We start from the raw sequence: 13,464 nt of genomic DNA, 5'->3' as shown, positions 1-13,464 counted from the left end.
TCAAACTAGATAACGCATTATATGTTTATAGAAAACACACAAATCATGGTTATGGGATAACCCGACTGGTACGAAAACTGAACCATTTTAACCCAGCCAGCCAAGTCACTTCTAACTAAAGCAGCAGAATTCAGTTAGTTAAGAAAAAAGTTACCTGCATTCCTCAATGGCCATAGTCAAACCATGATACTTCCTCAATCAAATTTGTCTTCACTGACCGCCCACACGTAACCCAAAACAATTCTATAGAATCTGTAAGCTCCCTTTCACGACCATCAATTAAGCCAAGTAATGATAGCTCCCCATAGCATCTGAAAGGAGAAAGGCAATAAGTTATGATTCATAATAAGCAAAAACTATCATTTACATGTTTCAGAAAAGAAACACAAACCTAATGGGCTCTTTTTCTAACATATTTGAAGATGATGAAGCATTTAGCCCAAGTTTAGTTTTGGTTATTAACCGTACCGACAAACTAACCGAATAAACCGAACCGATAAACCAAGTTTGGTTTGGGTTATCATATAACAAACTACAAAAGTATTTTATTTATTCAACTTCTGGTTTACAACCCACCTGCCTATCCCCCTAAGGTTTTTCTCATAGTCAGAAACAAAAAAAAAAACAAAAAAACAACTTGTAGAAAAAACATGGAACAAGCAGCTTGGATATGAATGAACATCACGTTAACCTTTTCCGATTCGAAGATTTACTGAATTGTGTTCCGGTTAGATCTCCTCTGTAATTTCATTGGATGAAAGTTTCTCCCCCAAGTCTTCGAGTAAATCATGATATTCAGAAAATGACGGACGTGACTGGACCATGTAAATCATATTAGTAATGTGTTTAAGTAAATTATTAATAATACAGTGGGAAATGGACGGGTTGGGCTATAGCCCGTAAACACGTTTGTATACGTATTTTTGAATTTTACAAATAAATGATGTACTAGATATGATTACAAGAACTATATTTGTATCAAGAATAAAATAACACTATCCATCGAAAGACTTCAAGCGACTTTGAACAACTTAGTTAAACCCTTTAGCTTAACGCTTTAACCCACATGAATGTTATCAACCCATTTATAAATTAGGTGGAAATTCAGAAATTGTCATCGCTATGTAAAGATAACTTAATGGAAGTTTTAAGACGCATACCTGCAGCGTCGTTCTATATGCTTGCCAGAGGTTCATATCATCACGAAATAAATCAATGAGAACCTGTACCAAAACCACATTAATATACAAATCATATTTTATACATACATTATTAATTTAAAGAAATCTTTAAACACTGTAAACTATATTTTATAATATGTACCTCAGATCGCCTTAAAAGGGTTGCCAAAACTACAATCCACTCTTTAAACTTGACCGAGCACATGTGGGACAAGAGGAAGTCTGCGTCCAACCGGCTTTGCAAAGTTCCCATTTGGAGCTGAAATGAAATAATAGGTAAATTTTCTAACTACGACTAAGCATGAATCACATTTAATGCAAATAACACAAATAAGTTAAGGAATACCTTCTGACTTATTAACTGGAGTCCAGTAACAAAATTCTCCAAACGAACACTTCCAAAATTTTCACATTTAAGATATTCCTACAAATAGAATTTGGGAACGAATAATACAATAAGAACATACTCACATATTTTTCCTAAATAATATCAATATATTAATGGTTTCGTTTTGTCAAAAGAAATAAAAAAAAGAACTCTTACCACTGGGTGCCTTTGACAAACGCAACAAGTTTGGAAAGTTCTTCCCAGACATCAAGTAACTAGTACGATGATTCGGTTACCTTGGCTCTGTAGACTGACTCCTATAATTAGAAGAAAAAAGAAAATTTCCTAAAAATCTGGGAGATAGTCTATCTGACTCGGTATTTGCAGGTTCATACTCCCTTCCTGATCTTAACAGAAACCTCACCTGGATAACAAACAGTCTCTTTAGTCATGCAACAATTAGGTATAATCAATACAAGTAAGAATACTAATCCCATACATACCAGTTCCCCAGCAAGTTCGTATAAAGATTCATCCAGTGTTGCCTGCACAATTATTTAGTTTAGATCACGGGAAAGAGTAACAAGGGGCGTAAATGAGATTTATCGTCACCTGTAATAAGCGTAGAGCACAGTATTGACTGACAGGTGCTCCTTCCAGTTTTGCTATAACCTAAAACATTAGAAGGTAAAACTAGATAAGACATTGTCTCAAACTAGATAACGCATTATATGTTTATAGAAAACACACAAATCATGGTTATGGGATAACCCGACTGGTACGAAAACTGAACCATTTTAACCCAGCCAGCCAAGTCACTTCTAGCTAAAGCAGCAGAATTCAGTTAGTTAAGAAAAAAGTTACCTGCATTCCTCAATGGCCATAGTCAAACCATGATACTTCCTCAATCAAATTTGTCTTCACTGACCGCCCACACGTAACCCAAAACAATTCTATAGAATCTGTAAGCTCCCTTTCACGACCATCAATTAAGCCAAGTAATGATAGCTCCCCATAGCATCTGAAAGGAGAAAGGCAATAAGTTATGATTCATAATAAGCAAAAACTATCATTTACATGTTTCAGAAAAGAAACACAAACCTAATGGGCTCTTTTTCTAACATATTTGAAGATGATGAAGCATCTTTAATAAAGGCATCACTTTCAAGCTGATCAGGTATAAAATGCATTGCAGCAGGATGGCACTTTGCAGTCATGATGGATAGCTCTCGTACTGTAGAAAGCTGTTTGTCATTTTATCACTTAAAAATGCAGGACGAAACTTTAGCCTGCAGTAACCCTACCTAACCATACGCTAATGATCAGAAACAATATAATATAAGGATTTATATACCTGTATATCCGGATTACTGGAAGGAGTCAAGTCACCAGATACTTTTACATGATATATATGGACATCAAAGGGATGGTAAGTGGCAAGTAAATAGACATCCATCACCATGGGTTCTGCAAGCAACGGTTTCTGAAAGAAGTGAGCTCTAATCAAGATGATATCTTGGGTAGAACAGCAACTCACTAGCCGCCACATGAAGAACAGGCCAATTTTGGGAGATATAGGAAACCTGCACATAATAATCATGAGAACTAATGTACAACAATATAAAGAGAAGATCTTAAATAACTCACCAGCGATTTCGACCCATTTACTTATGGATGGGTCAATTCAAGTTTTCTTCTATTTCCAACAGGTAAACCGGTAAAATAAAAGTGTAATGAGTGATGGGTCAAATCTAAAGCCACTCAAATCTTTATTTATCTTTTTACATTCATAAAACCTCCTAAAAATCTTTTTATTAAAAAAAATAAATTATGATAAAAAAAACCCTGTAACCATATTTGATATACCAACTAGATACCTATTGATTAATTTTTTTTTTTTAAAATGACAATAAAGTGTTTCTGGTCAATCCATCCCAACTTAAAACAGTTTTGACCTGTACAAAAGATTACTTGTGACAGGAACCGGTTTTAACCCGTGACCTGACCCACCAATGTTGCTAACTATGATTGATATTACACATAACTGGAAGGTTAAGATGCGTTAATTTCAGTTCATCTGTATCCTCAGACTGCACAACAAGTTTCAATCGTGATGCAACCGTAATTACATTATCGGAGCTTTTAAAGCATCTGATCTTTAATGGTATTGGTGTAGATGTTATTAGTGAACGAACAACAAGTTTCAATCGTGATGCAAGCATCGATCGGCCATGGATTGAATCAGTTTTTTCAAGATCTCGAATGGGATTGGATCATGTGATTGAGGTCTTTATTTAATATGATATCACATAATCATGCATGGTAGGATATATAGTTAATTATAATATTATAACTTCTTGCGAACTTTTGTTTTCAAAATAAAAATGAAATCATATATGGTTCATGCGACATTAATTGCATATCAAACTGTTATTTGCTGAGTGTATGAGGGAGGATATAATTATGATCGATCTCTTTCTCTAACGTAGTAAATATTTAGTCTATAACCGTATTCACCATGGATAATTTGACGGACATGACTTTTGCAAGAAACCCCTCTGTTAAGACTTAAGGCAACATTTTCCAAAAGAAAATGCAAGTATTCTTTCTGAAGAACCTGCTTCAATTGCATAAAGTCTATAACCGTATTCATCCCACTGCATAAATGAAGTGCCACTCATCAACGGTTCATAATTTCCATCTTGGTTTTGCTTCACCGCTGAAGAAGTTGAAGAGTTTAAACCAATCTGACGTATCGTAGACATTAATCGACAACCAGATATAGACCAAACAGTAAGTCCTCTTAATTTCCACCCAACTGCAAAAGCAGAGCTATCGGGTGTCCATGCAATAGAACTAACTGCACCAGTATCCTCCATTGAATATCTACAGAAACAAATGAGTAGAAAATATGAGTTATTTGACCCGGTTGGGATTTAAATATCTCAAATCGTTGAGAAATCAAAACTTACCCCCAGTCATGTGATGATACAGACCGAATAAGTGCTACGGGTTCATTAATTTCTCTACGATACCTCTCCTAGTGCCAACAGCAAGGATCTGTTGGTCTGGTGATACTGAAGCGCATACTGCATCATCAGATCCTAACCAATATTCAGGTTTTATATAATCTGGTTGCTTTAATCCTCTTTTACTTACAGAACATAACAGCAATTGTCCATCAGAGAATAGAACAAATAACAGCCTCAGTGGCAAACAAAAGTCCAAATAAGTGATTGCTGGCTTTCTAGACGAAGAATTACTGGATGATATTACACCTTGAGTCCCTCCAGAAGCTACACCATTAGATAACTTTGCATGGCCATTTTCATTATTTAACTTGAAGTCCAGATCCAACGATCCATAAAACTGTGGCGTGCAACAGTAAATCAGAAATATAAGTTATAACTAACTGATCCATAAAACTGTGCAACAGTAAACGATATATTTGACTTGCATTACCTCACCCTTCCACGACATGTTATACAAAGTTTCATCAGAAAGTTCAATCAGCAAGTTTTTGTTGTCACATATGATATTGCTCCTGTCACAAAGGTAAGAGAAGAATCAAAAGTTACAGTGACCGAGAGATGTGAAGACACATTATATAGATTATCTTTTCTAGTTCTGACTACTTTCAGAGTTAAGTACAGCTTTAACTTGAAATTCATTAGTGGCCACAAAGAATATAATTAAAGATTAATATATGATGATAACTTTTATTACTAACAATGCCCTCGCTTCAAATTTTCAGGGTGTGTGGGTTCACCAAAACGGATAAAAAGTTGAACACATACTCCGGGAAATATTTGAAGGCTCATAAAGTTGTGGAACTGAAGCAAAACTGAAAAACATGATGACAACTAAAAAAGTGGTGTGCCCTCGTTTCAGAACATAAGTTATTCAGATAATTGATGTGGCGGCTACCCAAGTATTCAATTTTTTTCATTAAGGCAATCCATGTATTAAAACTGTCATATAGGACCTATAAGCTTACCCAAGTGTGTATCCTCAGTAATCTAAACCAATTTCAACCAAAGACATGCATGAATGACGAATGCAACCATCAGTTTTTTTATGATTCATAGCTATCTTTGATAAGTTTTAGACGAACTGTATGTAAAGTTGTTGTCTTTTCAAAAACCTCACCAGCATTTTCGTCATATTTTTTTATTGTTTTTGGTCGAAATTGGCATAAATGACACAAAACAGATGCTTGGGTGGCCTATATGATGTTCTAAACTTCTAATAGATGGAATGCCTTAATGGAAAAAATCGAATGCATGGGTGGCCTTCGTGTTGTAACCCACACTATCCCTTAAATTTCTAATCAAAATCTTGTACGGGGAGACAAACAAATGCTTGGGTGGCCTATATGATTGTTCTAAACTTCTAATAGATGGGATGCCATAATGAAAAAAAAATCGAATGCATGGGTGGCCTTCGTGTTGTAACCCACACTATACCTTAAATTTCTAATCAAAATCTTGTACGGGGACAACCCTACTCCCAGTTTGCCATCTTATGTAATTAAAATCAAATGATGTGTTTTAATACCATGTTAATTCATGATACCACAAATACCCAATCAATGTGCTAAGTACTTAAATATAACATAAAAACTAAAAACCAAAACTATAATAAAAAGCGCTTAAGAAGTAGAGATGGTACATACACTGCTAAATTCTTGCCTGAAAAAGGAACCTCCTCACTCATAAGTAGAGAAATAGTTGCAAGAGACAGATTCGATGGTTGCCTTCCTCCTATGTGTATTTTTCTCTCAAAAAATTGGACTTTAAAAATGTGAAGAAAGAATGAAGATGTCTGCAAGCAAAGGCAACCATATAAAACTTACATTACTCTACACTTGAATCAAAATCAAACAGTGCAAAGGTTTGCCAATTCATACTTACAATAACAGCAGGTATCAGGGCTCCAGATCGCCTGCAAATTCTCTCCCTCTCTTGCTATTGAATCCGGATCTCTCTTGTACTTCCCTAATCGTACCCTATGCTGCACCAAAATGTTATGCCAAAAAAAGGTCAGCATTGATGATACGAATTTCATTTTAACCCCACACAAACATATATTGCACTTAAACCAACTCAAACGCACGCATGAACATCAGTAACACTCATTAACAAGTAACAGCTTCAGTCTAACAATATGAATTAATAATTCATATGCACAGATGATCATACATATATGTGAATACCCTACTGAGATTAACATCAAAGTACAAAATATTTGCCTTCAGCTATACACTCCTTCCATTCACAATTTACCAAATAACATTTTTAAGTTTATGATTCATGCATACAATATTTAGCTGTTTGTATTGCATAATTTAGATAGTGTATCGCATCATCATTTTAGTTCATAATTTTATCATGTATTGCATTATTATAAAACTTGGCTTGATGATTTACTGCATCATTTTCTGTGTTTATAATACTTTATTCTAAAGCTCATACCGGATCCTTAACTACAGTTTTACAGACAGCTGTCGATCATAATATATATCAATGTACTTTTTAATGCCAACTGAAACAACTAGCAATCAAGACCTGATGATGTGTTGCATCATTTTCAGTGCTTATAATACTTTATTCTAACTACAGTTTGCAAACACCGGTCAACAAAACTCAGGATCATAACCACCAAGCTCATGAACCAAATGCATCATAATTACTAAAAACAATTGTAACAAACTAACAATCATGACCTAATAATGAACTGCATCTCTTGTTATTTGTAACACTAATCATTCCTAACGCTTTCAATAGAAATTAAACCACACTTTGACACACAAACACTAACAAAATTAAGCTTAATTCCTCATAATCATCAATTCTGAGAATCAAATCAAATGCATCACTGCTTATTAATAACACCTACTGACCTAATTTCAACAAACATCAACATCACTGTGCTTAAGTAACTGCTCATAATCATCAAGTCAATTTCCAGAATCAAATGGCTAACATACATCAAACAATACACACTCATAATAATAAGTAACGAGATATAAATCGACCTGAGAAGAGCTCAAGAGCTCAAAATGCGAAGGGCAGACAACGAGCAATAGACGGTCGATAACTTTGAGGTATACATCAATGACCTTATAATGAACTGCATCTCGTGTCATTTGTAACACTAATCATTCATTGCAATCGAAACTCATCTACACTTCCACACGCAAACACTAACAAAATTAAGCTTAATTCCTCATAATCATCAATTCTGGGAATCAAATCAAATGCATCACTGTTTATCAATAACACCTACTGACCTAATTTCAACAAACATCAACATCACTGTGCTTAAGTAACTGCTCATAATCATCAATTCAATTTCCAGAATCAAATGGCTAACATACATCAAACAATACACACTCAATTTCCAGAATCTTAACTACAGTTTTACAGACAACTGTCAACAAAACTCAGGATCATAATCATCAAGCTCGCCGGCCAAATGCATCAATGTTACATGCGTTATTAGTTGTACTCCATGCATTGTAACTTGTAGGCCGTAATTAGTCTCTGCATCATGCATTATTGGTTGTATTCTGTGCTCTGTAGCCTGTATGCTTATAATTACAAACCACATGTAGATTAAAAAAACGGTAATTCTACATTTCAAAGGAATGTCTAGGGTAACATACTGTTAATAAGAGGGCCTGGGCTGAATTAAAAAAACGGACGTTCACGAACATAATGAACGAGCGAGACAAGTGTTCATGTTTGTATGTTTAACTAAATGAACAATGTTTTTTGTTCACACTCTTTTATTAGATAAACAAACTTTCAGTGTGACGGTTAATATATTGAATATTTATTTATAGGCATACAAGTTATTGTCAAGGTCTTTATGTTTGTCTGTCTGTAAAATAGCATGTTCCAGCAGAGGCTAATTGAAAGCAGTTGCTGGTAAACGATCAAAATAAGTGCACGTCAATGTTGATTCACACATAGAAATTCTACACAAAATCAGCATAATAATTGGTTTTGTTATGCGAAAACACGTGCAACTCATTCTTGGACACACTCATCTGGACCTTGAGTAGGGGTAAATGTGGAACACTCTTATATTGGCATGTACAGTTGGTTGCGATGTGTTTATACTCTTTTTATGTTTGTTTCTTACTATCTTCATGATTTTATTCTTTTCATAATATTTGTTTTAATCCTTAATGCTTCTTTCAGGCTTACAAAGAGTTGGCTTAGTAAATAGGAAGAGCACTTGGATGACACTATTGACAATCTACTGTGAGTATTAATCTAAACGGGCCGAAACTCGAAACTACTATGGCATTGTTTTAATAAGTTTTTCTGCCATGTTAAATGTTTGTCTGACCACTAATTATATATTCTCAGTCTCAGGGATAAACATCAAACAAGAGTCCAATAGATCTCTAATTGCTTTTGTGCGTATCAGCAGGTATTTATACAAACTGCCATTGTTAATATCAGTTTTATTTCTTTGTATAGCTAAAAAATCTACATTAAAACTATTCGGAAAATAAATAATACGTTCATAATTTTAAGTTGATGTATAAGTTAAGTTTCATTTTATTTTCTTGACCATTATTATTATTATTTTGTGTTTTATTTCGTGATGCAGACCTTGTTCTTCGAGACAATATTATTGTTTGTGATTTGGGTAGTCAACAGATTGGATGGTTGGATTATGTCTTTAAGTTCTCATCATCATTCGACTATTTTCTACATAATAATGCATAAAGTTATTATGTGATTATGAATAATCATGATCATATAATAAACTGTTTTAGCTGCATTTGACTAATGCAAATCCTGCATACAAGGGGCCCGCACCATCTGTGTATCTAGAAAATGCTAAAAACTTGGCTGATCGTCTTCATATGTTCCAAAACCTTCATTGCTTCTTTACTATACTTCGGATCACCAGTAACAAAACTAAGATAATTAAACTCAAGCTTTACAGTAGAAACTTCTGAAGTGCTACTAAGTCCATCGGGTGCAGCATGTGTGGTTTTATCATGCACCAGGTATTGAAGTATATTTTCTTAATCAAGTTAATTGCACCATGACTGTAATACTGGCTGTTGTTTCTTTCTTATATGCCAGCCCTTCGTCTAGTGAATTTTCTGGAGATAATATTAGATTAGGCTCTCGTGGTGATAGTTATGACGAATACCTTATCAAAGTCTGGCTTCAGCAGAGGGATAGTAACTGGACATATTGGCATGACATGTATGTGGAAGCAATGAAGGGTGTTAAGCATCTTCTGGTCAAAAAATCAAATCCAAATGGGCTGGTTTTTGTTGGCGAGTTGCCTTCTGGGATTGATGGTGACTTTAGTCCCAAAATGGATCACCTGGTAAGTCAAATATTGTCCTCTGGTTCTAAAATGTTGGTTTTGTTGAAGTTATTTGAACACATGATATAATTTCACTTGTTCAGGTCTGTTTCTTGCCTGGAACACTTGCACTAGGAGCCACGAAAGGCAAAACCAAGGCAAAAGCAAAGGAAGAGAATTTGCTGACTTTTGAAGATCTTGAAAACCTAAAGCTGGCAGAAGATCTTGCTAAAACTTGTTTTGAGATGTATGCTGTCACATCTACCGGGTTGGCTCCTGAGATTGCCTATTTCAATTCGGAGGTTAGTTATTATATATCTTTATTCTGTTGTTTTTATATAGTAAGATATTTCTTTAATCAATTATACTTTAATCAGGGATACTCTGAGGAACATCTTGATGGAGGAAACAAGACTTCAGAGTATATACACGACATTGTTATCAAACGTGCCGATAGACACAATCTTTTGCGTCCTGAAACCGTGGAATCATTGTTCATTCTGTACCGTATTACAGAAGATTCAAAGTATTATTCCAAATTCCAACACTTTTCATCATAGAATCATTATATTTTTCTTTACTGTTTTTGGTAATATATTTTTTATGAATCTATAATATAGATATCGTGAATGGGGCTGGTCTATCTTTAAGGCGTTTGAGAAGTACACAAAGGTTCTTTGGACGACGTCACCATACTTCCTCCCAGAAGAAGAGACAAAATGGAGACGTTTTTCTTGGGTGAAACCCTCAAAGTATTTATATTTATTATTTAGTGACAGCAATGTTATCCCGTTGACAGAGTTTGTCTTTAACACAGAAGCTCACCCTATACCTATTGTTTCAAAACACAAAAAGGAATAATTCTCTTTCAAGTTTCAACACTGAGAAATCATCCACATTATACGAAGACCCTTGATCACTAAGAGGATTTAAGTGCGTAGATCATGATCATCAGGATTTAAGTGCAAGAATGACAGTGTAGCTGGTAATTTGCTTAGTTGTTGTAAGAAGCTGATTTTTTTTTTATTAATTTGGTGGGTGTGGTTTCAATATTCAGAAGAGAAGATCTGTTGTGATCATCAGGTTTGCTGCTTGAAGTTCAATGAATGAAACAATAGGATTTAACCACTTTAAAGTGTTTTATCACTTGGAGGGAATACAAAATCTTGTGGAAGTCAATATACATGTAATTTTTATCTATTTATTTTTGCACGAGAGACGTATGTGATCAGCTTGAAAAAAGAGGTTGATTAGCTGTGTGGTTTAGATTTGAAAAAAGTGTTTTATGATGATAGGCGGTATGTATTTTTCTACATGAAAGTTGATATGGAATTATTGTAGTCGGGTTTTGCGTTTTGTAGATATACTAATTGTCATGATGCAAGTCGTGTTCAAATCCCGCACGTGTTTTTTTTTGCTAGTGAAGTTAAACAAGTAAACCAAATACACCCATCAAACACAGCTTACTTCACTTAATTCTCAACAAAAACTATTAATAAAGTTTTAAGTAAAATTGCCTAAACATTATTTAACACTCCCTACATGTACCGAATTCTTTTTAGAAAAATTGTAACACCCCAACCCGGAACAGGCTAACGTGTTACTATTACAGATATCAAATCAACGCCACAATCCAAAATACAACAAAAATTAATGCAACTTACGTCATATTATTAAACAAAATGAATTAACTTTTAGAAGCTTGAACTTCATTTTTTTTATCTCTCGTCACTAAATTCCCCGAATCCCGGATTACCTGAAAACAAAATAAGAAAAACAAAACAAGAAAACACGGCTGAGCCAAAAATTGCCCAGTAACGGAAAGAACAATAGTATAGGTAAGGACAGACGTAAGAGAATAAATATACGAACTTCAATTCAAACTCGAAACCAACCCTTTTTACCGAAACATATACTTAACAAAATTCGGATGTATGATCCGACACTTGGCCAGAACATGGTCAAACGCATGCGGAAATATATCAGAACTATAACAAAAACACCCAGGGCAGAAACATATAACTTGTAACATATAATGTGTGACGTGTAACATATAACGTGTAACATTTAACTGAACTATAATTAAATGCGAAACATAATCCGATACACGATCGGGACATAATCTGAATATACTCAAATTTAATCAAATACATATACACATATCAAAACGGACCAGAAATATAGCGAAACAAAATATAATTACTAAAATACACGACGATGATGTTAAAATAAATAGGTCGTGTAATACGGAAGCACCCAGAGCCTAAACAGAGGGGTACACAGCTAGCTAGTCCATGCACCAAGGAGACGGTGTGGGTGGCGTGCACACATTGTTCCATCTCAAACAGAAGTCAGGAGTCAGGAGTCGGAGCTAAGATCGATCTATACGCCTCTAAGTGGCCAAGGTACTACATGAGTACTTTCAGAGACGCCGTGAACTTTGATTACGCACTGTCACGATAAGTGCCATGTCAGGAGTCAGGAGTCGGAGCTAAGATCGATCTATACGCCTCTAAGTGGCCAAGGTACTACATGAGTACTTTCAGAGACGCCGTGAACTTTGATTACGCACTGTCACGATAAGTGCCATGTCGTTGACGCCCCAACGACAAGTCAGAAATGCTCGGGTAACAGAGTACTGAACTAAAGTCGTATAACTAAAACATATTATATAAAATAACTGAACTCAAAATATAACCGACGCGTAACGAAATCCGTACTACAAAGTAACGGAATAGAGTCAATACTAAAAGTGAACAAAAACAGAAACCGTACTACAAAGTAACAAAATAAAATTTATACTATGAGTGACAGAAACCAGAATCCGTACTACAAAGTAACGGAATATAATTAAACTATGAGTGAAGGAAACCAGAAACCGTACAACAAAGTAACAGACTATAATTAATACTAAGAGTAACAAAAACAGAAACCGTACTACGAAGTAACAAGAAACAGAATCCGTACTACAAAGTAACGGAATAGATTCAATACTATAAGTAACCGAAAACAGAAACCGTAATGAAGTAACGGAATATAATTTATACTATGAGTGACAGAAACCAGAAACCGTACTATGAAGTAACAGAATATTAATAATACTATGAGTGACAGAAACCAGAATCCGTACAACAAAGTAACGGAGTATAAATAATACTAAAAGGAAACAAAAACAGAATCCGTACAACAAAGTAACGGAGTATAAATAATACTAAAAGGAAACAAAAACAGAATCCGTACAACAAAGTAACGGAGTATAAATAATACTAAAAGGAAACAAAAACAGAATCCGTACAACAAAGTAACGGAGTATAAATAATACTAAAAGGAAACAAAAACAGAATCCGTACCTTGGCCTAGGAAAGCAAAGATGATTAAGATAACCTCAACAAGTTGAGAGCCTCAATGGACGAGCAGGAACGAATCAGAGAGGTGAAACAGAAACAGCGGTAACACACAACCTCTTACGGCGGACAGCGGCAGTTGGATAACGGATGTTGTGTTGTTAGACAACGGTGAGGCTTTCGACTCATAGCGGCCTGGTAGCGTCCAATTTGCGGCGGTGACAGTGGCAGTTTGCGGCGACAGCGGATGACGAGGCTGATTTTATGA

General features: G+C 35.1%; 1 protein-coding gene, 1 long non-coding RNA gene and 1 pseudogene across 2 annotated transcripts; 2 read left to right on the top strand and 1 right to left on the bottom strand.

Annotated features, from left to right (window-relative positions):
* Positions 1 to 677: 677 nt before the first annotated feature.
* Positions 678 to 7,657, bottom strand: LOC143545242 (uncharacterized; annotated as a pseudogene).
* A 1,082-nt stretch (positions 7,658 to 8,739) lies between these two features.
* Positions 8,740 to 9,207, top strand: LOC143545264 (uncharacterized). The gene is made up of 3 exons (XR_013137394.1): positions 8,740 to 8,780; positions 8,895 to 8,952; positions 9,136 to 9,207. It is a non-coding gene; the product is annotated as an uncharacterized LOC143545264 (long non-coding RNA).
* Positions 9,208 to 9,579: 372 nt separating this feature from the next.
* Positions 9,580 to 10,786, top strand: LOC143545241 (mannosyl-oligosaccharide 1,2-alpha-mannosidase MNS3-like). Its single transcript, XM_077037157.1, has 5 exons — positions 9,580 to 9,873; positions 9,957 to 10,154; positions 10,230 to 10,378; positions 10,473 to 10,590; positions 10,670 to 10,786. Exons 1-5 carry the CDS (start codon positions 9,580 to 9,582, stop codon positions 10,766 to 10,768), a joined length of 858 nt encoding a protein of 285 aa, XP_076893272.1. The 3' UTR covers positions 10,769 to 10,786.
* Positions 10,787 to 13,464: the final 2,678 nt, after the last annotated feature.

Source organism: Bidens hawaiensis, unplaced genomic scaffold, assembly GCF_021521415.1.
Source record: "Bidens hawaiensis isolate Kalapana, Puna unplaced genomic scaffold, B.hawaiensis_p1.1 tig00013876_1, whole genome shotgun sequence".
Lineage (NCBI taxonomy): Eukaryota > Viridiplantae > Streptophyta > Magnoliopsida > Asterales > Asteraceae > Bidens > Bidens hawaiensis.
This window is presented reverse-complemented; position numbering and strand designations above follow the sequence as displayed.